The sequence below is a fragment of the Ostrinia furnacalis genome, unplaced genomic scaffold (assembly GCF_004193835.3).
Source record: "Ostrinia furnacalis isolate ACB-3 unplaced genomic scaffold, ASM419383v2 OfSCF1911, whole genome shotgun sequence".
In the NCBI taxonomy this organism is placed as follows: domain Eukaryota; kingdom Metazoa; phylum Arthropoda; class Insecta; order Lepidoptera; family Crambidae; genus Ostrinia; species Ostrinia furnacalis.
Genome location: NW_021132150.1, coordinates 139,637 through 165,974, shown reverse-complemented (window position 1 = coordinate 165,974; position 26,338 = coordinate 139,637). Strand labels below are relative to the sequence as shown.

The window sequence follows — 26,338 nt, the reverse complement described above, 5'->3', positions numbered from 1 at the left end:
AAAGGATTGTTTTAGTGAAACTGTGAGACAAAACGTTTATGTGTTGCGAAAACTAAAGCGAAAAACCTACGCTTCGCCGTGCTAGACTGTGCCTTCATCAGAACGGAGGACACTTTGAACACTTGCTTTGCAGTACGTAAACTTTGTAAGTAGGAACTTATAAATAAATAATTAATTGTGAATAAGGTGATTTCATTTCATACTTAATTTATTAATTTGTAAAAATAGGGTACAATGTTAAAATCAATTAAAACCTAATAATTNGCGAGCGGCGGCGCGCGCGCCACGCGTCCGAGCCACGCGTCCGGATGCGGCAGCGCGGCGGCCGCCCGGACGGGCACCGGCTCGGCCTCGGCCTCGGCCAGCGCGCGGAGACCGAGCGATAGTTGCTGGCACATCGCCGCCACTGGGTCTTCGCTCATCGAGCCGAGAGAGGTGATTGAGTTCTGGAATGGAAACGGTATTTTAAGTTACTTCACGTTTAACGTATAAAAGTAGAAATTACACACACACACGAATTTGAAAGGCGATTCTAGGGCATTGAATTTGGAATATGAACTTTTGGGATGTGTCAAACTAAGTTATTCTGGCGATATCAGCTTCTTTTCGATCGACCAAATAGATAAAAATGGCTGCACTAAAATGCATACCTATTTAATTTTTATCCCTATTATCAGCAATGGATATTACACAACAGGTTAACCGTTGGGGAAGAAAGGTTCTCAACTTTGTACAGGAAGACGCAGCGTACTGGGGACTACCTGGCTGCCTGTGGTTGACCAATTTGTTAAGCTTGCGCAAAGTCATCCAAAACCCATTTGTTGTTTCCTTTTATTAAGGTTTACATCTAGCCTGGCCCCTCTTTCCCACTGGGCACTCTGGGCACGTGCCCAGTGCCCCACGAACGAGGAGGCCCCCGCCTGTTCTCACAAAAGATCTTTCTCCAGATAAATAATAAATATCCTTGGACATTTTACACTACGCTTCTAGTCCCGAACTAATGATGAGAAGGGCCTCCCTTGATCTTCATGTGACCAGGGCCCCTAGTAGATTAAAGACGGCCCTGAATCTAGCAGTAATCTTCTAGCTAGACGATAAAGCTGTTAGTAACTACTCCAGGTTGGAAGGGAGCGGCTTGTGATAGTGTCGTGTTACCTCAGCGGGCGGCGGCTCGGGCTTGGCCAGCAGCGCGGGCGGCGCGGGCAACGGCTGCGCGCGCGGCGGCGAGGCGAGCCCGGCGCGCGCGCGCTCCAGGTTGGACGGCAGCTCGCTGATGCGCAGCGACATCTGCCGCTTGAACGGGGAACTGGAAATAATATGGCTGGTTAGAGATTATGGCACTTAGTGAAGGTTGAGAGTGAGAGTGAAATCGAATATGGCGCATGAGTTAAAAGTAAAAAATAATATCTATCTATCTATATAAATAAAAATGATTCATGTTCGTTAGTCTGATTAAAACTCGAGAACGGCTGGGCCGATTGTGCTGATTTTGGTTTTAAAATGTTTGTCGTGGTCCAGGGTAGGTCTAAACGGTAAACAAATACGCGCGCGATATTGTTTTTCTGTGACAGACAAAATTCCACGCGGGCGAAACCGCGGGCGGAAAGCTAGTTTCCAATAAATGACACATAAGTCAAACTTTAAAGATACTATTTGACAGATTAGGACAAATTAACTGACCGTTTGAATAAGTCTGATTATCGAGTAAAATGTTATACTTTGATTGAGTCAATAAAGTAATGAAACCAATAATGTAGTCTTTAGTTTATGTACCATTCAGGGCCATAGCTGACCTATTTATACTTTTACAAGCTTTAAGGTACTCGACCCTATGATTTACAGTAAAAATATTTTACATTTAAGGAATTTACAAGACTATACTCGCTAGGCACTGCAATAGTAGACAAAGGTCGGATATTACGAATTTCTCATTAATTTTGGGTATCAACAAACACTGTTAAAAAAAAATACATAATATTCGATTTCACTTCTCATATTCTACTATGTATTATTATTTTATTCAACATCACACAATGCACAAAATTAGTATGTTATCTAATGACATCTATAAAAAGATGTCTACTTTCTAACATAGATTCACAGTTCGCACACTAGTCAACAAAATAAGCATTTGAAATAAAAAAGTGTGAAGTATTCATTTTGCTGTCTCACATCTAGTTTTTGCCAACCATAACNTTAAACTTTAATGAATTTTAATTACCTAACTTGCCTTACTTATCGTCATCTCAGTACTATCTATTTATTCTATCTGCCATTGGTTATTTTTACAGGTCAACGTGTTTTTTTCTATTATAGGTATACCTAGATTCTGTCCTTACGCAATTTATCTGACTAAAAGCTTGTTACTTATTTATTATCCGTGTTTTTTTTAGATTTACTTTAAAATTAAGTTACGTTATAAATGTATTTTTGTTAGAGATGAAACGGATATCCGGTAACTATCCGGTAGGCCGGATATCCGGCCTAAATTTACTATCCGGCCGGATACCGGATAGTAACTCACTATCCGGCCGGATACCGGATATTAAAAAACTACGACAATTTCCTATTAATAAAATGAAATACGTCATTAATCTTTGAGGTAAACATCAATAAAATGGATTATAATAATAACGGCTTTTATTTAAAGCCCAAAAAGCCATATTATTAAGGCCTTTAAAAAAACTAATTTCTTTTTCTGGGCTATTCACTCTAATGACGAATACCTACATAAATGGTAAATATCTGTTAAGGGCCGATTTTTCAATCGTCGGATAACTTTTAACTAAAGAATAAGTTTGGCACATTGACAGTTTCAGTATAAGAAACATGTCAAAATGACAATTTTATTCTTCGGTTAAAAGTTATCCGACGATTGAAAAATCAGCCCTAAGTCGAAATATTGCCAAATAAGATAGGCGATCTTTTTTTCACTGATGGATGGTCTGATGTCATGATGCAGTTCAGTCAGATTACGCAGCAAGTAAACTAATTTAAGGACATCATCCATTTTGGCCCAAAATCAAAAGTGCCGGCAAAAAAATAAAAGTGCTGTATTCTGATAGAGCACGTCCCCCTTAGCATTTAATTTTGTTAATATGGCACCAAAGCTGTAGCACCACTGTGCATCGTAGTATTCGAGTTCTAAAAGTCTGTCTTTTTAACATTACGATTAAACTATTTACTAACAAATGAAGTCTTGAGTGATAAATGCTAAGGCAGACGTGTTCTGTCAAAATACAGCACTTTTTTTGTTGGCCGGCACTTTTGATTTTGGACAAAAAATATATGAAACGTGGATGACTTTAAGATCTCAAATACTACGACGCACAGTAGTGCTACAGCTTTGGTGCCTAAGTAACAAATGCTAAGACGGACGTGTTCTGTCAGAATACAGCTCTTTTTTTTGTTGGCCGGCACTTTTGATTTTGGACCAAAAATGTATGGATCGTGGATGATGTCCTTTTTGCTATTCAATCACACACTCACAATGGCAACTGAAATCGCCCGAATTGATCTGCCCCATAGACAAGTGGCAAAATCTGTCATTCTATTCGAACTGATTCGATTTTCGAAAAGTGTGACTAGTCTAGTCTACTAATAGACCCACTGATCGCGTTCGAAGCACCACGAAACTCGTCACGACATGCAACGAGACAATGGGCCAACTATCCGGCCGCCGGATATCCGGCTATCCGGCCTAGCAGCTGGCCGGATATCCGGTATCCGGTATCCGGCCAAACAACTATCCGTTTCATCTCTAATTTTTGTTTACACAAGTAAATCTCGCGACGAGCTTTTAGTCATATAAATTGAGTAATGATAGAATCTTTATTTTTTATTCTATTCTTTTTAGAGCATACAAAACCTTGTTTTTTAAAGAATGTTTTTCTTTTAATTTTAATTTAAGCATTTTAGTATTTATGATGCGGAATTTACTACGGCGTAGTAGCATCGTTTTTCTCTAATGTAGCTCGTAATAATTCGAAGAATTCTTATGGCCACATTCCAGCTCCATCATCAGACCCTGTTTACATATAGAATTGNTATATGTTACGGTCAAAGTGATAAATGTGAAAATTATGAATAATCGCCGGTTATTATGAATAATAACCGCATGATTTGGTAAATGTGATTAATATGAGGTCATTTATGTGTGTATAAAACTAAATAGGCGGCTTAGGGGTGGCCCAAGGGCCACCCCCGCCGCACCTTAACCTATTTTTCACTTTTAATCAAAACATTATGTTATAGGCATCATGGAAAAGTAATATTATGCAAGAAACATTCCAAACTCATTATGCCAAATTATATTAATATATGATATCAAAACGTTCAAAAGTTTGGCTGTATACGAGCACGTACACAAGATGTTGTTCTCTTTTATGAAATTTGTTAGTACTAAGTTTGAATTATTAAATAATCACTGTTAAATGTGATTAATTTATCACTTTTACCGCGACTGTCGGTAATTTTTCATAATAACCGGTTATTATTAATAATTTTCAATTAATCACATTAACCGTAACATATATATAAGAGAGAGCTATTTTTCTATCCCCGAGTAGGCATCGAAAACAAAACACGCGCGGCGGCCGCCGGCACGGCTAATCTGCAAGGAATTCACGAGCGAGCAGTGACCGATCACTGAGTTTAGTGTATTTTGAATTTGATTAGTTTTCTCGAGTATTAAGAGTGAAATTTGCTTGCAATGGATTACACTAGTATTTAAACGAAATAGTGCTCGACTCTCAGGGCAAATCATATTGTTGACTGTATTGAGTAGACATTTTTTTAAATACCTTTGCTTACTTTTGTGTTTAAACTGTAGACTTAAAGACAGCACCTTTTCTGTCGTTTCAGGTCCGGTTCACAGCGCTGGAGCGGCGGCACCACTGCCGCGAGTGCGGGCGCGTGTTCTGCGGCCGCTGCAGCCGCTACGAGGCGCCCGTGCGCCGCCTGCGCGCGCTGCGGCCCGTGCGCGTCTGCCAGCGCTGCCACGACCACATACACGGCAAGAAGGAATAAACTTACCATTACAAGTAACTGGAGCGATGTCTGGTGAGATGAACATGTTTGAAAACTAAGCTACTGTATGTTATATAACGATCTCCACAAGATAACATTAAAATGTATACTGCAAGTCTGGGCCATATCTGCGCAGAAAACTGCGCGCGCTGTGACCCGTGCGCGTCTNATATTGCATTGTCATCCGAATTGCATGTGTATCCGAAATCTTAACTCAATCGGTTGTCGTCAGGAAATAGGTCTAACTAATTCAGCTTGCAAAATTCCACCCGAACAAACATAGGTTACACACAACATACATTGTAAGCTAAATAAAATAAAATAAAAAATATTATAAATACCTTACTATACGGTGCGCTAGTTTAGAACATTTCGGGCGATCACTTGCGCCTGCGTTGGATGACATCGACATCAAGGTTCATCAATTCAAGTTTAAAATAATAGGCAGTAATGTATGAAGAAAGAGCTTCTATTCTGTACCTACCTATGCCCGTGTATTTTTGATCGGTGTCAAATCGGAGTTTTCGTGCGGGGTGCGCGGGTGTTGTGCGAAGCGTGAAGGTCAAACGCTCAAGGTCATTGAGGACTCTAATCGCCTTAAGCTAAATTACACCATATTGTTAATGACATTGAGCATACATTTTTTTAAATACCTACGCGAAGTAAAACTTCTGTACGTAGTACTTATTATTATTCTGTGGTATAACTGGCATATTGACAGTTTCAGTATGAGAAAATTATGTCAAAATGTCGAATAACTGACGATTTATTCTGAGATTAATATTTACTCTTGTTTGGTCGAATCCACCCTTAATATTGCTTGGGTTCCAATCTGGGGTCTTCGATCGAAATCTTTTTTATTTTTCAAAAATAAATGAATATAATAAATCAAGTAACAAAAATTGCTATTATTTTTGCATTTAAGAACATTCATATTGTTGACCTAAAAATCATGTGAATGTTTCAGATATTCCGCTGGTCGGCGCCCGATATGTCAAGCGTGTCAGGCGCTAAAGGCGGGCCTGCCGACCACTGGGTGCGAGACGACACCGCGCCTTACTGCACACAGTGTCAGGTAATAAATAACTAACCTCATATTAAAACAGTGTTCTAGACCTCTTCTAACATATACCAAATATAACAAGAATTTTTCATGGTATAGCACCGGTGGCGGTCTTTTTGCATAACAAAGAAGTTTAAGTTTTGTTTTATTTTCTTGATGTTGTTTTGTGTCGCTGAATAAAACATTTCATTTCCATTTTTTTATCTATGTAAACGGTAGTGTAACCGCACCAATTCACGTGGTAATTAATGCCATAATTATTGCGATACACTAACGGCAGACGGTAAGGACTGTTATGTAGACCACGTGTCAGCAGACGCACTTACACGTATAGAAAGTATTCGTAAAGGCCTTGATTGGGAATTACTTTCACGGCACAGAAAAATGACAGGCATCTTAAGTTTTTAGATTCAAAAAACTCATCATTACAATTACTACACTCGGCATCAAATAAATCGCACCTCCCGCGACAAGCACTTATCAAACGTATGCATCCCCACTTTCCACCAACATTGGTACCATTTGAAAGCCTAGTTCTAAACTTCATTTCATTAAAGGAAAGGTTTTTACCCCAAAAATGTGTCTTTACAAGGACCCAGAGTCACTTCTTCAAAAAATAGGTAGTTACGCTATAGGCATTTTTTATGACTATAAAACTGTTAAGTTGGGATTAATCGCTATCCATCTGTTAAAGAGGACACGTGAGATCTTTATTTGGTTTTATAACCATAAAAAATGGTCTAATTGATCCCAGAGGTGAGCCCAAAGTGAAGTCTATTTTCAAGTCACATTTATGGTACATGTTAATCATTTATTTAGGAATGAAATGTATTTTTCTTTAAGGATATTTATTGGGCTTTCAAATAACACCAATATTGTTGGGGTACCGTGATTGTGTCAGAAGAAAATCTTTGATGTTGATTGTTTGATGATGAGATGTTGTTCTCTTTTATGAAATTTGTTAGTACTAAGGTTGAATTATTAAATAATCACTGTTAAATGTGATTAATTTATCACTTTTACCGCGACTGTCGGTAATTATTCATAATAACCGGCGATTATTCATAATTTTCACATTTATCACTTTGACCGTAACATATATACAAATAAAGAAATGTTGACTTCTTAATTTGCCAGATTAAGAAGTCGCCGCCGGACCCTATCTACTGTATGTTATACCTTTTATATCCTTGCAGGTGCGTTTCACAGCGCTGGAGCGGCGGCACCACTGCCGCGAGTGCGGGCGCGTGTTCTGCGGCCGCTGCAGCCGCTACGAGGCGCCCGTGCGCCGCCTGCGCGCGCTGCGCCCCGTGCGCGTCTGCCAGCGCTGCCACGACCACATACACGGCAAGAAGGAATAAACTAACCCTTACGAGTAACTGGAGCGACGTCTGGTGAGATGAACATGTTTTAAGAAACCATCCGATCTTTAAATTGTGTTAAATAACGATCTCAACAAGATTAACATGACTACGAGTCTGGGGTATATCTAACTACACCGTTTTCGTTCCGCTGCGACCCGTGCGCGTCTGCCAGCGCTGCCACGACCACATACACGGCAAGAAGGACTAGTCCAACCATTACAATACTTTATGTTGGAGGGATGTCTGGTGAGATGAACATGTTTTAAGAAACCATCCGATCTTTAAATTGTGTTAAATAACGATCTCCACAACTCCACTGTAAATTTGTGTTAACGATGTCAACAAGATAACATTATGTGTACTGCAAGTCTGGGACATTGCGCAGAAAACTGCGCGTGCGCGTCTTCTAGCGCTGCCACAACAACATACACGGCAAGCGGTGTAGATTCCCACCCCAACCGACGCGATACTAAAGACATGTAGCCGAGTGAGATGTACACGAATATACTGCGGAACTGGGACCTTTTTAACTGCGCAATGAGGGCTATCGTTTTTATACTTAACAGTTGGCACCCTTGGCGATTGACAGGACATTACTCTACAGTGGCGCCATCTTGATAAGTGCAAATGCGATAGTCCTCCTACCACTTTAGCGCTCACCAGTTGGTGCCACTGTCTTCGCTACTAGCAAGTGACAGGACCTTACTCTACAGTGGCGCAAACTGGTGAGCGCTAAAACGATAGCCCTCATTTGGCCCATGCCCGTTTGCTAGCACTACCACGACAATATACATGGCAATTAGCAACAGAGAATAGATCACCACACCTAAATCGACACGAAACTAACGTAACAACTCGAACGATAATGATGCTAGTCTCTGCGTCGCAACCTGCGACGCCGCCTACTTATCACCCTGCTGCGATACTAAAGCCAGTGGGATAATGTCGAGACAAATGGTATCTTTCCTGTGTAGTAATCATGTAATCTATCGATCAAATTGCTTTATTGTTGATCACGGGTACAAAACGTAATTATTATATTAAGAGCAGAGGTGGAATTGTGTAAAGCAATCGTAATCATTTGACAGTTCATAACGTACGATAAAGTCAGTTAAACAAAGCGTTTGACAGAATAATCGTACGTTATGAACTGTCAAATGATTACGATTGCTTTACACAATTCCACCTCAGATCTGTATTCCTCGTGTAAAGGTAAACTTAAAAAACATAACCCTCCTTCTGGCGCAGTCGGGTAATAAAGTGTTTATATTGAAGAGACGGTTATTGGTTTATACATATTATGTATTTTAAGTTAATAATATGTATGTATTAACCTATTCAGTCAATTTTATCGTACCTACTGTTTTCCTTTAAAAAGTAGGGACTTGAAAAGAACGAGCCACTGTTGCTTGAATTGATGAGTATATTAACATTAAAATTTATGGATGTAACAACTTTGATTTAAAGAACGATCGAGGGGAAGACTGTATTTGTTTCAGTTTGCACTGTACTTTATTATTTTTTATGATGCACAACAATTCTCTCTTATTCCTTAGTTTCCTCATTTTAAAATTTTAATTTATTATATTTACATATACTTTTTATTTTTCTTACTATTTAAATTCTTTGTCAACGGTACACTGGAACCATCCATTTAACTGTTGTGGAAATATTTCAAAGCGTCTTAATGTTAATATTTGTGAGCTCCTAGTCCATTTACTGATTGAATACGTATGAGACCCGTTTATGTCGAACAAATATTAATAAAATAAGGTTTAATAGCCGTGCACAAAAAGTGAAATATTATTTTACATCGTAATATTTATACAATTCATCATAATAAAGAATCCATCATTAGACGTGCCAATAAATTACTATTTTAAGACATTAGAAATAGATCTGTTTTTATTGAAGTATGGGAAAGTAGAGCATATTTATTTATTATTTTTAATTTCTAAAATCATATCTCCAAATCAATATTTATCTTTACACGATACCTTCGCTAATACTAACACAATTTTAAGATTACCGAGTTCCAATCAAGAGTGCGTTGAATTAAATGTTATTATGATATTGATAATTATAATAATATCGAATAGACTGTGTCAGTTAACATTTAAAACGATTTATTTCGTGGCGCAAATAATTGACATCTTGCACGCATTGGGGGTGGTTAATTTGACGCTGGCCCCGCTTTCGCTACTCTCATGTTAGCGTGTAGTGAAAAGACATTTAGACAAATACAAATTGCAGAATTCATATTTTTTCTGTTTATGGTTTTTAAATACATTTAAATTATAAGAACATGTTACGTGTTATGTGTGTTAATGAATTACATAAAATATTAAATTGTATTTCCTAAATGAAAACGGCATAAACTCAAAATATACAGGATGCAAGGAATAGTTTGGCAATATCTTTTACAGTGAATTTGAGTCGTGCTTCTAAGATGAAACACTTAGTAACTATTTTTGTACACTTTTTACGTTATGATATGTGTCTTAATTTACTTTCCGAAAAAATGTAGTAATTTTATGATCCCAAATTCAAGTCAGCGATTTAAGTTTACTGAAGTTTTAGACACTTACATCCTGTTTATATCCGTTGTGAGTCTAATGAATTAAAAGAACAGTATGTTATGTTCCATGTGTATATTAATAATGTAATGATATAATCAATTAAAACAAGACGTTAATGAAAAATATAAACAAAATAAATTTAAATGATTCTTGCCAATAAATTGAAAATTCTACAAATTTTGTCTAAAGAAATCAGTATTAATAAATCTAAGGAATCTAAAGATTTTTATTGCAAATTAATAATCAGATTGGTTATTTATGATCTCGATCTATTCAGTTTGAATGGAACTTAGAAAAACTAATGTATTGATATTAATTAAATTGTGATGTGATTATTGAGGACTAAACAAATGTATTAATATTATAATTATTTGAAATGTTTTTTTCGTATATTAATTTAAATGTGATATATTTTTATTATTTTAGAAGCTTTGTGAAATGATGATATTTATAAAAGTTTATTATGTCATTATCATTCCAGTTTTTTTGGAATTATAACTATCCATTATGAATTGTATGAACTAGTCATATTTATGTATTATATTTATGTTGTGTTTAGTTAGTTAGATACTAATGTTACTTTCTGCTTTAGTATTTGTTTTACTTTTTAACTATCTGCATTTTAGGTAACATTCCCAGTTACTATACTCGTTGTTACAAATCTATATTTTAAGGACACATTATAAACGTATAATAGGTACACGTTTTACAGATATAATATGTGCTTTGTTGCAACGTTTTATTAATATTATACAAATATAATAATATAATACATTTCATAAAACATAATATAGTAATCATAAACCCTATCCACTTACAGGGTACATAAATAAATATTGGAATTGCTATTGTATCTACCGTGCTTCACACTACAGTGTGCTTATGAAACTCGCAAAAAAAATGAATATCAGTTTTAAAGTGTAGTAATATAAAATAATTTTGCCAACGTCTGAATGTTATGTACCAAAAATATTAAAACTTCCACTTTTTAAAGAAGTTTATCACAACTAATACTTTTTATTAATTTTGATGAAACTTTGGAAAAAATAAACTAATCAACAACAGCGTTTGCAAAATACGATGATGTATAAATCATCCAACGTAGTTTTCTATGTTTGTAAATTGGTAGAGATGTTAGAAGGATTGGAATGTAAGACGATAAGAATAATAATTAAATATCTTACAAAATTAGAGTTGGAGAAATAATTTTAGATGGAATCTGGTCTCTGTAGTACATAACAAAGCTATTTGATATAATTAGGCTTAAATATATGTAAGTGGATGTTTCTTAGTCACCTGATCTGTATGTATAGAAGAATAATTTACAGACAATATATACGTTGTTTAGGTAGTATGTAGGCACTGAAGTTTATGCCGTTGACTAATATATTCATGTATAAATGAATTAAATGGTGCAGCAAGCCGAATACGGTGTTTTATTTCATTGTTTACCTTTATTTTAAAATATTATCTTACCAAAAGATTCTCAATCAGGTAAACATACAAACAGTTTATTTTTAATTCTTGATTGTAGGCAAATAGGATGAAATAAAAGATGTTTTTCAACTAAACATAATATTTATTATTCTTCATAATATTTGAACTCTTCGTTATCTAAAATATCTACAATTCGCGTAGGTATTTACACGCTTTAGACAAAGATAAAATCACTGTAGAAAGAATATACAATAACATTCAACGAATTTTTTGAACGACATGATTTTGGTTCTAAATTAAGTACTTTTTCCCACAATATCGATTTATTGTAAAACCAAGTCGTAACATTAATATTCTTTTTCATTATAAGTACACGTTCGGATTTAGCTTACCGAAGAACCTAACTTAATGTACTTTTTATGTAACAGACATAATATTCACAAAATATGGTGCTTTTAAATATAAGAGTGCATTATACATTTCTAATGTCGGATAATTCAGTAGACAGATATCACATAATAATTTTATTACTCGAAAACCTCTGGTATTGATGATAAGATTTAAGAAATATATTTTTATTATCTCTGATCATCATTTTAAATCTGATGAGCTAGTAAGTATAATATAGTCAAAAATATGTTTGAATAAATAGCAGAATGGCAGAGAGTGAAGTCATTTTGTATTCTTTTTAATAAATATAATGTCAATTTAATCATACGGATAATGTGCCACTGTTAACGAGTAATAATAATACATTTTCACAACATCAATAATTTTCTATAAGAGGAAATATTTTTAAGTACATTCCCAATATTACGGAGATCTCAGTAAGTAGATAAAAGGCGCGAGATACATTACGCAATGCTTCTTAGTAAGGTACATTTTATTAAGTACTATATTTTACAAACTGTTACAAATGTAAGTACACGCGTGCGATATAATATTCATTATACATTTATGCAAGGCTAGCTAGTGATATGCGATCATTGTTTAGTTCCACTATACTATCACCAATATACATTTGCAGTAAACTGGAATGTAAAAATTAAATAAATTATTGACGGATTTATACTGAAGTTATTTTTATGAAACATTCAAATAAGGACTAATGAATTTAAGACGGACCAAGTTAGTTATTGTTGTCTGGTTTTGAACAATATGTAAAATACTTTTGTCAATAGACATCGATAAAACCAATAACAAAATAAATGTAACATAAACATAGATACTTATTTGAAAACAACAAGTACACCATCTACTACAGTGAACAGACGTAAGATAAGAAACATTATCATTTGTTCGACCCGAAAACCACCCTAAAGTTAATCGCTATTAATAAAAAAAGTATAAAAAACAGATCCACGAAGGGTACACAAGTAAATATCCTACAAATTTACAATTATATACAAAAGGAAAAAATATGTCCAAAACCCTATGATACAATTACGTAATTGTTTAACAATAATAAAATACTGCATTGTTCATTTAATGTTTCCACGCGTTTACGAGGCGCCCGGCACGAAGTAATACTGCATGGACGAATGTTCCGCGGACACGACAGCCTACGCGGGCGATGTGCAACGCAGAAGCACAGTGCGAGTTTATAAAGTACAACTACATGCACGTAAGCTGAATTATATTTTTACCTAACGATATATAAATAATGTTAGAAGCTAGAATAGTATTCAAGCCCGTGATGAACGTATCTAATGATACTTCCTTCCATAACTGTTGTCTATTTTAACATGCCAGTTTTAGCGTATCTTTATGTTATTCGCTATGCATGTTTCGATGTTAGGATTTAGTGGCTGAGATACGTTCTTAACTAGTAGGTAGCTTGAAAAAATTGTGCTTTACTTTTCATGTATTACATACAAACAATTCAATCTAAATACAACCGATACTTTCAATGTGTTTGAATCAAACAACAGACGCCGCAATTTTCAATAAACTCACACTCATCTATTAACAAATAATTAAGTATATTTCTCAATAAATAAGTTTCCTCCACAAATCCGTTGAATATTTTTCTTCCTGGCAAGGGATTTTTGTATATACGTACATAAATATACATTATATTAATACATTCAAGTGCGGACTATGCGTAAAATGGCATAAACACACTTGATGCGTCATCGTCGCCCGACCAACGCGGGTGTCGCACCATTTAGTGTTCGTCGTAGGAACTCTAGCGGCCGAGCGACGCGACACAATACTGACAGCGTAGCGCCTCTATGCTAACAACAAGTGCGCAGAAATTGGATTAACATTTTAAAACATGTCCAGAGGACAATATAGTCACTCTCTTATGTATAATCACAGGTGATATACATAAATAAGTGAGCAACGACGGCATCACTATTTATTCGTCGATTTTAATACCTAACAACAATAATGGGATTATCAGAACGATTAAATATTTAAGTACAAACTCACGTTCTTCGTTGTTACTACGTACGTCAAAGCCATTGCAATTTTAGTCCCAATATTTTGATTGGGAAATAATTTTAATAGAATAAATATTTTGTTGATTACGACATAACTATTTAATCATATCAAACATTTAATTTTCGAGGTTAATGACAACACATTTTTGTAACACTGCAATCGTACACCATTTAGAAAAATATATTTACAAGCACTTTTTCAGGTACTATTTGCAGTAACTCAAATTGAGAATTTCCAATATCCAAGCCACATTATAAGCGCTAATTTCCAGATATTTATGCTTACTGCTTAGATCAGACAATACGTGATTAATGTTCTTCCTTGGAAATCTTTCTGTTGAAGTGTCACCATAATCAGCATAACGACTGTATAATTAAATATTGGACGTTTTAATCTTCATATGAATACCCAGCACACAATAATAAAATTCCATACAAGACTCGATTGACTTCACCCATGTATCGTGTACATTTGAAATAGGAACTGGATTTAATATGGATTCACTTATTCCCAATGCTTCGTTGTTTCCATCAAAAGCTGAAGTATTATGGCTTCAAGCGGTCTTTTTTATTCTCAAATTAAGTTGCGGCTACTATCAATTTACGGGTGCCAGAATTTCCAATGCGCAGTAGTTATCGACAACTGAAGCATTACTGCTTCAAGGATCTTCACTTTACGCTACGGCTTACGGGCCACACAAAATTTAATCCAGAGCTGGACTTTTCCGTCTTCAAACGATGAGTTGTCCCTAGCCGGCCACAAATGACTACCAGGAGACGGAATCAATAGATTTACAGATGCCAACATTCCCATTGCTTCGTCGAAATTACTATCAAGAACTTCACGTTCAAGCGGTCAGGTGTCACCTATTTAGAGGGGAGCGGGGGCGGGCGCGGGCGCCAGGAAGGGGTTGGTGGAGTGGTGTCCGGCGTAGCTGGCGGCGCGTCCGGCGGCGGCGAGCGGCGGCGCGCGCGCCACGCGTCCGAGCCACGCGTCCGGATGCGGCAGCGCGGCGGCCGCCCGGACGGGCACCGGCTCGGCCTCGGCCTCGGCGAGCGCGCGGAGACCGAGCGATAGTTGCTGGCACATCGCCGCCACTGGGTCTTCGCTCATCGAGCCGAGAGAGGTGATTGAGTTCTGGAATGGAAACGGTATTTTAAGTTACTTCACGTTTAATGTATACAAGTAGAGATTACAGTTACAGACGAACTTCAAGGCGATTCTTGTGCAATCGAATTTTGGGAGTTACGGATTTGTCAAATTAAGTTATTTTGGCTGTATCAGCTTCTTTTCAATTGACCAAATAGACAAAAAATATTGGGCAGTTGCCTTCACTACAAACGCATACTTATTAGATTTTTATTTATCTCTCAACTACACGAGATAAATCAGACAAAGTGAAATGGATATTTCTATTGCACATTAGAACAAGTTAACCATTGGGGAAGAAAGATTTTCAACTTTGTAAATGAAGTTGATCGAATTACAATTAAGTTAGCGCGAAGTCACTGCGTGCAAAGAGCCCAAAACTATTTGTTGACTTCATGCTAGACTATTTACGTCTACTAAAGTCCGGTCGCCGAGCAAATAGAATTTCGTACAATGACCCTAAGCTACCCATCCTTATCGCTCGCGCATAATTATATTGCTGTCGCGACTGTGCGACGTGCGGACGCAGTGAGTGTGCAATATAATGACGCGTGAGCGATAAGGATGGGTAGCTTATGGTCATTGGACGAAATTCTATGTGCTCGGCGACCGGACTTTAGCAGTAATCTTCTAGCTCATTGCTTCCCAAAGTGGGGGGCGCAAAGACCTTTAAGTGAGGCGCGGACCATCTGTAAGAAACCTGCGACCGCTGAGAGAATGCATTTCAGACTGCTCGATACGACCAATAAATAATCTTGACTAGAGGAGGGGGGGCGCGGAATTTTTTGTATGGTCGAAAGGGGGCGCGTCTCAAATAAGTTTGGGAACCAATGTTCTAGCTAGAAGATAAAGTTGTTAGTTACCTCAGCGGGCGTGCTTTTAAGCGATTTTGTGAAAAATATTATTGGCAGGTAGTTGCTAATTGCTCATAAGATAGGCCCCCTTAATTGATATTTATTGTCCGTAGTGCATAATCTTTTCTTAAAGGTTTTAAACCTTTGTTCGTCACCTGTCATCCGCTTTGCAATAGAGGGAAGTCGGACCTTTCGAACTCCTCCTATGTTCTTCTGATTAATTTCGTTGCGGGTCCAATGACAGTTTAACTTTCCCCCGGGACAAACTTGACCTTCATTGGTTGGGTTTATGTGGCGGTCAAGCTGTAGATCCTGGCTACACAGGAGTTGCAGTGGTGGGAACGAGAGGTGGGAATGGTTCAGTTACCTCAGCGGGCGGTTGCTCGGGCTTGGCCAACAGCGCGGGCGGCGCGGGCAGCGGCTGCGCGCGCGGCGGCGAGGCGAGCCCGGCGCGCGCGCGCTCCAGGTTGGACGGCAGCTCGCTGATGCGCAGCGACATCTGCCGCTTGAACGGGGAACTGGAAATAATTTGGCTGGTTAGACATGATGGCAGTTAGTGAAGGTTGAGAGTGAGAGTGAAATCGAATATGGCGCATGAGTTAAAAGTAAAAAATAATTATCTATCTATATAAATAAAAATGATTCATCTTCGTTAGTCTGATTAAAACTCGAGAACGGCTGGGCCGATTGTGCTGATTTTGGTTTTAAAATGTTTGTCGTAGTCCAGGGTAAGTCTAAACGGTGAGCAAATACGCGCACGATATCGTTTTTCTGTGACAGACAAAATTCCACGCGGGCGAAGCCGCGGGCGGAAAGCTAGTTTCCAATAAATGACACATAAGTAAAATTTTAAAGATACTATTTGACAGATTAAGACAAATTAACTGACCGTTTGAATAAGTCTGATTATCGAGTAAAATGTTATACTTTGATTGAGTCAATAAAGTAATGAAACCAATAATGTAGTCTTTAGTTTATGTACCATTCAGGGCCATAGCTGATCTATTTATACTTTTACAAGCTTTAAGGTACTCGACCCTATGATTTACAGTAAAAGTATTTTACATTTAAGGAATTTACAAGACTATACTCGCTAGGCACTGCAATAGTAGACAAAGGTCGGATATTACGAATTTCTCATTAATTTTGGGTATCAACAAACACTGTTATAAAAAAATACATAATATTCGATTTCACTTCTCATATTCTACTATGTATTATTATTTTATTCAACATCACACAATGCACAAAATTACTATGTTATCTAATGACATCTATAAAAAGATGTCTACTTTCTAACATAGATTCACAGTTCGCACACTAAAGTCAACAAAATAAGCATTTGAAATAAAAAAGTGTGAAGTATTTATTTTGCTGTCTCACATCTAGTTTTTGCCAACCATAATNACGGATTTCATTGAGTTTTTTTAAAAGTACAATAACAATAGGTAATGATTAATTATAAATTGATAACAATTTTGCTAATGAATTGTAATTAACTAGCGGCCGCCCGCGACTTCGTACGCGTGAATCCCGTTTTTCCCGCTAATTCCCGTTCCCGTGGGAATTTCGGGAATTCCTTTCTTAGTGCACCTCTACGGTACCTAAGCTACGTCCATTCCAAATTTCAAGTGCCTACGTTTAGCCGTTTAGGCTGTGCGTTGATCTGTCAGTCAGTCAGTCAGTTTCTCCTTTTATATATTTAGATTACATTATAGCCTGACCAGGAACATAAAAACCCTCGCCATGTTGCGGAAAACTAATGGTACTAATTTCTTTTCTTCTTCTTCTTCTTTTTTTTATGGCAACGGCTTGGTTTAATGGCAACAGTAACTAAAAACTTCATTGATATGTCACCTTGCATGTCAGTCTATTGCTGTCAAAGTGTAAACAAACTTTATTTTAAATGTGCGCAATTGATTTTGTGAATGAAATTGCTAAAATCTTTTTATAGTCGTGAAAGAAAAGTGGTTCACAATGTGTTAAAGTATTTGTCGAAGAGAAATACCAAGGGTTCGGACAATATTTTCATTGATTAATGTTTCCAACAAAGGTTGTCAAATTGACTGACATGTTTACCTTATAGNACCATAATGGTGTTAATACATGCCGCAAAATGTTCATGCAGTTCATAAAATATCTTGTATCATTTTTAGGGTTCCGTGTCCAAAGGACCCTTTACTAAATCTCTTTTGTCAGAGAGTTGTTAGTTGCATTTCATGAAACGTAAAAGGTATTTTATTTTCTATTTTAAACCAGTGCTATTTTACTGAACTCTTCGTAACCACTTAACCGGTTTTCTACTGTATTTTTTTACAAAACCAAATAATACTACGGACCACTATAAAGCACATCGTCATCAAAGAAAACACGCACGTCTAACGTGCAAAATGCACAATATCATAGAACTGTTGCACTCTAAAAACAAAAATATTAAACAAGACATTAAAGGTGAACGCTCACTTATCTACTTATCTGCAATTTAAATAAACGCTTAGAATTAAATCTTACAGTATTCACACTTACCTACCTTTCTCAACAAACATGTTAGTCTAACTATACAACAATACCTATCTGTATTGTTGGGATGCATGTCACTATTTACGTGATGGTAAATGCGTGTTATTTGACAAAATAGTACTATTTACTATTGTTTTGTACTGAATACCAAACTTCTATGACATCTATTGCAGTCCGCGAGGCAAGACCTGAGCTTTACGGTTTAGGCCCGATTCAACCAAACTTTTATCCGAGAAAACTCCTGGTAACTGGCACATTGACAGTTTCAGTATGGGAAATATTATGTCAAAACTGACGATTTATTCTGAGATTAATATTTACTCTTGTTTGGTCGAATCCACCCTTATTGCAAGATGTTTACGCGTGGTTATGTACACGGTTTTTCACATGCAAACTTAGTTAAAATTACTTTATGTAATTTTGTGTTTGGTGCAAATGCGCAGTAAACCTTTGGACATTGCGACCAAAGTGACGAATTTCCATAACTTTGTGCTGTTTATAAAAAAGCATTGGTAGACAGAAAATTGTGTTTTAAAACTTGATTGATCAAGAATTCTACGAGCAGAGGTTCGTCAAACTATGTGTTTATACTCGTAAATTGACCGCAGATGGCGCGTGATATTTTGTTTTTATACTGATTGCCGAGTATGAAACTTCAAAATGTTATAGCTACATTATAATTCATCATTAAAAAATTGTTATATCACAATTACTTATTCTCTTCACACACGTCTTGTGAATCGATTTCACCGTTCGTGAGACTTTATTATTTAGTTATGTTTAAATTAATCGGGCGTCCTTTCATCACACTTCTTTGTACTTGATAAGTGTGTGTCAATAAAGTTTTATCTATCTATCTATTGCATTGCATTCCATTAGTGTTTATTTATTAGGACTACCAACAAGACAAAAACGTATACAAAAACATGAATTATTATAACTATTGTTATTAGCGTAATGTTTATGTTAAAACATTCAAATGGTGATCTATCCCGGCTTAGGATGCGCCACGATATCTTATCGACGATTTTAGACGACAAATGTACAGGCTTATCGTCGGAAATCGTTAAAATGCCTCGATAAAACATTACAATGGGGCGCATTCTAGGCTAGCTGGTCTATTTGTGGGGCGAAAGTAAAGCTCAGCGTCTGGCCTATATAGTTCTTGCAACTCACGAAGGCGAGTGAGTTTTACTCGTGTGTGTACGTGTACATACATAACGATAGTGTAATATCTGTCTAAACTTGAAAAACGAACAGGGGGCGTAGTGTGAGTTTACGTCAACCGCATTCGATGTCGACTGCGTAAAAAAGTGACATTAAATGTATGACGGATTGTACACACGGCCACACTGTTATCTATCCATTTCCGTTTTTGCTCTCGCTCTAATCAAATGGTGATTCTTTGCGATAGAACGAGATGACATGACTGGCAATGGGCAGTTAACACTGTTGCCGATAGTACAGCGCCCCTAGCGGAAACTTTTAAGAACTAAAATTTACATTTTTAACGCGCTCGCCAGTGACGGACGACGTTTGATCTCACACTAAGCCCTCAGTCGCGAGCCGGCACACGTGAAGCTCACTCGGCTTGGTGGGTTGCAACAACTATACCTGTTGTTGAGCTGCGCGAGCCCGCGGAAGGACTCCTGGCGCTCCAGCAGGTGTGGCGCCGCGTGCGGGCGCTCCACGGCGCACGAGCCTGCGCCCGCGCCGCTGCGGACAACCGGCGGTTAACACGGCCCTCCAAGAGTTACCACTATTCGCTGCTCCCTCCACTAACGGGACTATTCCCACCTCTCGTTCCCACCACTGCAACTCCTGTGTAGCCAGGATCTACAGCTTGACCGCCACAAAATCCAACCAATGAAGGTCAAGTTTGTCCCGGGGGAAAGTTAAACTGTCATTGGACCCGCAACGAAATTAATCAGAAGAACATAGGAGGAGTTCGAAATTAAGGTCTGCCCTCCACTAGAAGTACGGGCCACTACGGGTTATCACTGCCCGCAACCGGGTGTTAACACGGCCCTCCAAGAGATACCACTATTCGCTGCTGCCCCCCACTAGAAGTACGGGCCAGTACGGGTTATCACTGCCCGCAACCAGGTGTTAACACGACCCTCCAAGAGTTACCACTATTCGCTGCTGGAGAGCAGCAGAAGCACGGACCACTACGGGTTATCACTGCCCGCAAGCGGGGGTTAACACGGCCCTCCAATAGATTACACGACGGTTAATATTGTGCTCCCACTAGTTACACAATCCTCCAATGGCTCCAACAGATATACGACTGCTCGCAGCTAGAGATTAACACTACGCGCAACTGAAGGTTAACACTCTCCCGCTAGAGAAGTGCCGCTGCGGACAACCGGCGGTTAACACGGCCCTCCAATAGATAACACTGCTCGCTATTGAAGTTAATACTGCCCGAAATTGGGGGTTGACACTTGCCGCACTTGGCGTTAACACTGCTCTCTACTAGAGATATGACTGCCATAAAAATAAGTTATTACTGCTCGCCACTAGAGGTACGACTGCTCAAAGCAGGACGTCAAAGCTGCCCGCAACTGGGGGTTAACACTGCCCCCTGAAGATATAAAGTGTAATTGTAAATATAAAGTGGAATTTGATACTGCTGTCCACTGGATTTGAATACTGTCCTTCCTTAATTGATTGGGATTATTTGGCAGACCAGCTGAAAATCCTGGTCTATCAAAGATCGGTGTTACCTCTAAATGGATGTTGATGACCGTATCTTCAAATGAAGATTGGTAATGCGCAGTCGTGTGATAACGAGTTCTTCATAACCTTAACCATCTCGCAAATTAAGAAAATTCTCCTCATGGTAGATCGAGTTACTGTTACTGTAAACTTATATTTTTCCTAGCAAGCAACTATGATGACATCTTGCACTACCTATATAACTGGAAGTGGGACTGAGAATGCCTACTTCAATCTTGGTGAAATCTTAAAGTTGTCCAATCCGTATTGCTTCAGAAGACGTTGAAACACAACACTTATACCTTAACAGATCACCAACATACCTATTGTTAAGATGCGCGAAGCCCCTGAACGAGCCTTGTCTCTCCAGCAAGTGGGGCGCCGCGTGGGGCCTTTCTACCGCGAAGGGGTTATGGGGCGCCGGCTTGGACACGGGGGCGGGAGACACGCCCACTCCGCTAACGGGTGACGCGTCCGCTTCCGAGCTGCGACGGGCGGTTATACCTGGAATTAGGTGGTTGGGTTACAACAATTGCTAATACCACCTAAACTATACTATTACTAATATTAAAAAACTTTTAAAAAAATATTTCTGTGTTACATAGCTCATTTATCGAGGAAGGCTATAGGCTGTCATCACGAAACGAGTAAATAACTATTCTACGCGGACGAAGTCACGGCAGAAACTAGTTACTACAATATTCCTACTTCTCGTTTCCATCTCTGCAGGATACATTCCTGTGTCTTGACCGGCAATAAAAACTTAACCAGTTAGCCATACCCGGGTGAAAGTTAAAGTGTCATTCATTGGACCTACAATAAGCATCACGATTTAAAGCGTTCGGTCAGGGTTGAGATTGATTTGCTTTAAAAAATTCGGTCTATTCCACTTTGATCACCTGGCTTTGATGACCCAGGTGATCAAAGTCCACTTTCAGCGACAATTTAGTGTCCTTTGATCACCCACGGATACTATGCTCTGGGTGATTAAAGTGGACTTCAGTTAAATTACTATTTTAGTGTCCTTTGACCACCTATAAATAAATTATAACTCTGAATAGTCACATACATGTCCAATTTGTTTGTTGCGGTTTTTAGAAAATATCAAAAATGTATAAAACAAAATATGTAAGTATAACAATTGGACATGTGACTATTCAGAGGAGGTGTGATTTGTATGTAGGTGATCAAAGGACACTAAAATTATAATTTAACTGGAGTTCACTTTGATCACCCAGGGCATAGTATACGTGGGTGATCAAAGGACACTAAATTGTCGCTGGAATGGATTCCACTTTGATCACCTGGGTCATCAAAGCCAGGTGATCAAAGTGGAATAGATCAAAAATTCTGGGCATATCTCTCAGCGCTCAGGATTCGATCAAGATCCTCCGCATTGCGAATTGCGAAGTGTAGCGGTGATAACAAGTAACAAAAGTTTGACAAAAGAGCATGAATACAATAGTAGGGTTTTGAATATTTCGCAATCGGTTTACTGTCCATGAATCACGAACGAAAAGTACACAAATACTTATGTCATAAAACAATATGTAGTTAGCTACGTATCGGTTGGGGAATCGGTAATCGCTTCACATTTTTGACATAACATACCTATTTTATTTCAACGAATTACTTTTCCAACTAATGCAAAAATTAATTACCTAATTTAAACAATACCAAAGAAAATCAACAATTAGTGAAAGTGAAAGGTCTTCACGGTGAAATTCAAACCATTGCGAAATAATCGTGTCGAATCCATACCTAATTTTATTCGATAAAATACAGAAATTACTATTAACAGCAAATCGAGCTGTGGTATTTCCAATTACTGGGCTTATTACCGATTACGCAAATAGCTTATTAAAATGTGAATTCAGAAAACACAAAACAGGATGGAAGGAAGCAAATGGCCCGTAATGAGTGTTGTAAGATAGCAGTTGCTTTAACGAGTGAATCACAGTCACTGGGGTTTTGTATGGATCATTATTGCGGAAGAGGTAAATTGTAGTTAGGAAAATGCCTGGGGTATGCTCATTATGTCACATCATTAAATAAATCAGATGCAATGTTTTTATAATTAAGATAAAAAGTAAACAATTTAAAATAGAAAGAACGTGCAGTACAAAACAGTCGCATAGCAAACAATTAAATTAAAACTCAAGCTTTATTGCTCTATAAAGATTCAAGTCCCACCGGCAGTCTATTTTTAAGACAGTATCTTCTAGTTAAAAAGCAAATAAATTAGTGAAACTTCGGTTATTATATGCACGCGTCCTGATGATTTATTGTGAGACATTCTAACAGCTTCACAATGCGACTTCAGGCGAAAGTCGCCAAGACCGTGCGAATATCGTTATCGTGCAGCATAAGGCCTTACATAAAGGTCAGAATAAATGTTTTTGATGTCGTGAGATGTGTTACTTTGAGGATATTGAGGTTTTATTTTAAATCGAGGGTTATGACTGTTTAAGTCGTCTGCAAACATAACACATACCTATCGTAGGACATAGATAATTTGACATAGCGCTGCGTGCTAGTTACGCTTGCTTTCGTAAGCTACGGTTTTATAGCATTTTCTTTACGATCTTGTAGATAAATGGTGATATGAGCACAATCGTATTAAAATAGCTGCTTCGTCACAGAACTATTTCACTAAATTCTACAAACCCTACTCCAACTCAGTAACAATAAAACAGTGCCACAATAACAATAATGATTTCCATAATGGCCGCTTGGTGGCCATTGTGGAAATCGTTGGGGGAGGCCTGTGTTCAGCAGTGGACATCCTATGGCTGAAAATTATAATGATGATGACAATAACAATAAACAACATTAATTGTTGTAGGTAGTGTAGAATCTCACCAGACTTTCGGAAGGATCCCTGCCTAGTGAAGGCATGGCTGGCGGCGTCGATGCTCATGCTAACAGCACACTCCTTGTCCCGGCGCTGCTTGCGTTCCAGACAAGCGGCAAAGGCGCAGCCCACCGCGTGGGACAGTCGCTCGCCGCTGTCCCGCGACGCCAGGAAGCCGTGGCACATCCACCGCCGGGTTGTCCCGTCGCGGCAGATGTAGCTGAAATATAGTTGACTGTGAGACTTTGAACTAACTAACTCACAAAGGCAACAAGGTTTTTGGGACACTTCTGTTTAGCGTGACTTAAAAAGAATAGGAATCAATAAACAATGACAGATTCCAGGTAAGCGACAGGCGCAGCCCACCGCCTGCGACAGCCGCTTGCCGAGCTGTCCTGAGAGGCCAGGAAGCCGTGGCACATCCACCGCCGGGTTGTCCCGTCGCGGCAGATGTAGCTGTGAATAGCCGTTGTTTATGACTTATGTTATGCTCAACCCCACAAGGTGTTCTCCCGAAATACCCCACAAGGTTAGGGTTCAAGGATTAGGAAGCAAAAAAACAATGATAAAGTGACGAGAAACAACATGGAACAAGCGAGTAATGTAAAAGTCACAATTTGTCTAAATACCTACGTCCTATTTTAGCCCTAACTAGTTTTCAATAAACAGTAAAAACAATGGCAGAGAATTGAGTTCAAATAAGTTAAGATAACTCTTCGAAATTGTTAATCAATTTTAGATGTTGACTACGATTAGTATTGGTAGAGATCGACTAGCGCCCACATGCTCGTTAAACGCATAAACGAGGCAATTGTACTATAGAAGTAGGTGGGACAATTGTATTGATAATATAATCAACAAAACAATTTAAGGCTCAAGAGTTTTAGGGCTACACCTGCAATCCAGCATGCAATGTAAACTAGCTAAACACTACATAGCTCAAATTGAATACATACCTAAATCCTCTTTCATGATTTCTATCGGGCGCGCAGAAAGACACTTTCTCAATGGTCTGATCAACAATGAGCCCCTTAGTTTCTTCTTCCACAACGCGTAGTCCATCTCCGCTAACGTGTAGAACCGCCCTAACTGGGCGTCTTCGGGAATTCTGCAAAAAATAAAGACAATAATTAAATAATGTTTTTCAATATGGTGGCAGAAAGCACAACAATAGGTTTGTGTACATGGCACATAAATGTTAAGTAGGTATTTATTACTTGTTTGCTTCAGTTACATGTAAGATGCTAATTTACGTACAGAGGACAGCGCATCCAGTTAAATACTGTGGCGAATTATGTCGTTGAAATAAGTCCTATTTTGCAACAAAAATGTATAGTCTGATGAGCACTTGACTGTACTTTAGGTTGTGTTGACAATAGGTAATGCTAATGACGCTTAAGATTATCCGTTTCAACCGGATTCCACTACTGGGCAAACGTTTTCCTCCCCCAAGGAATTCCATAACGACCGGTCTTACGTTGCCTGCATCCAGGTGCTTTCCGCGACCTTCACCAGATCGTCGGTGCAACGAGATTATAAATTAACTTGTAGTGCAGTATCCTGTTTTTCTGAATCTTCTAATATCTTTAAAAATATACCTTCATTAAACTTTCGTAAGCGCAATCACATTACCAGTGACATTCGAATTGTTTTTGTGCAATGACGCGTGGCCCATTCAACGTCTGAACTTGGGAATTAATGGCTATGACATTTGCATTACCGCAGCATTGCATTGTTCTTCGTAATTATTTAATTGACACCACGTCTAAATTATCTTAGAACATTTACGCGTCTTTATACACGTTTTATTATGATGAAAAACCATAAAAAGTTAACAAAGTCGGGTATGTATAAGAAGACCTTGTACTTTATACTCGCACAACGATGGAAGTCTAAATAAATCTACGATCAATAGTCAGTCCGATGTTGCAGTTACATTTAAAATTGATGAATCGATAATGGAGCATTCATTGAATGGTACCGTCGACAATCGACAACACAATTCAGAACTTAAATTTCGTCGCAAAATAGAACTTATGACTACTACATTAGAAGTCATAATGATAAGATTTATGTGTACCTTTTGTGACCTGTCTGGTAAATCTAGTATTCTAGTATGTAGTTACTTATGTCGAGAGTTAGGCTAGAATCATTGATTTTTTAGCCAGGTCATGCGGGTTGTGAAGCGATCGCATGACGTTTGAAAAACTTGTCTTAGGTAAAATTATAAAAGTTTGGAATGCGAAGTTTATGAAGTAGCAAAAACTCAAGTTGAAATATTTCAAAGAGAAATCAGTCCAAATCTACCCTCTTATGTGAAG

The 26,338-nt window shown here is 38.1% G+C and overlaps 4 protein-coding genes across 7 annotated transcripts in view; 2 read left to right on the top strand and 2 right to left on the bottom strand.

Moving 5' to 3' along the window:
* Window positions 1-254: 254 nt before the first annotated feature.
* LOC114354016 (uncharacterized) lies at window positions 255-1,303 on the bottom strand. The gene is made up of 2 exons (XM_028306235.1): window positions 1,156-1,303; window positions 255-446 (listed from the first exon to the last, which is right to left on the bottom strand). Exons 1-2 carry the CDS (start codon window positions 1,285-1,287, stop codon window positions 255-257), a joined length of 324 nt encoding a protein of 107 aa, XP_028162036.1. The 5' UTR covers window positions 1,288-1,303.
* A 14-nt stretch (window positions 1,304-1,317) lies between these two features.
* On the top strand, window positions 1,318-5,190 carry LOC114354015 (lateral signaling target protein 2 homolog). Its single transcript, XM_028306234.1, has 2 exons — window positions 1,318-1,324; window positions 4,832-5,190. Exons 1-2 carry the CDS (start codon window positions 1,318-1,320, stop codon window positions 5,026-5,028), a joined length of 204 nt encoding a protein of 67 aa, XP_028162035.1. The 3' UTR covers window positions 5,029-5,190.
* Window positions 5,191-6,000: 810 nt separating this feature from the next.
* On the top strand, window positions 6,001-11,436 carry LOC114354017 (lateral signaling target protein 2 homolog). Its single transcript, XM_028306236.1, has 2 exons — window positions 6,001-6,103; window positions 7,288-11,436. Exons 1-2 carry the CDS (start codon window positions 6,020-6,022, stop codon window positions 7,450-7,452), a joined length of 249 nt encoding a protein of 82 aa, XP_028162037.1. The 5' UTR covers window positions 6,001-6,019; the 3' UTR covers window positions 7,453-11,436.
* A 222-nt stretch (window positions 11,437-11,658) lies between these two features.
* Window positions 11,659-26,338, bottom strand: part of numb (NUMB endocytic adaptor protein) — a 40,194-nt gene continuing 25,514 nt past the window's right edge. For all 4 annotated transcript variants that reach the window (XM_028306252.1, XM_028306255.1, XM_028306251.1 and 1 more), the window contains 5 exons: window positions 24,974-25,125; window positions 24,026-24,237; window positions 21,487-21,667; window positions 16,290-16,440; window positions 11,659-15,056 (listed from right to left, as the gene is read on the bottom strand). In XM_028306252.1, the coding sequence (XP_028162053.1) occupies window positions 14,790-15,056; window positions 16,290-16,440; window positions 21,487-21,667; window positions 24,026-24,237; window positions 24,974-25,125 (963 nt within the window). In that variant the 3' untranslated portion in view covers window positions 11,659-14,789. The remainder of the gene's footprint in view (window positions 15,057-16,289; window positions 16,441-21,486; window positions 21,668-24,025; window positions 24,238-24,973; window positions 25,126-26,338) is intronic.

What these genes read in the sequence shown, in the direction of transcription:
- LOC114354017 (XM_028306236.1), top strand. Translation starts at nt 6,020, where the DNA reads ATGTCAAGCGTGTCAGGCGCTAAAGGCGGGCCTGCCGACCACTGGGTG. An exon ending in CTTACTGCACACAGTGTCAG is followed by an intron (nt 6,104 to 7,287) that starts GTAATAAATAAC and finishes ATATCCTTGCAG; the next exon opens with GTGCGTTTCACAGCGCTGGA.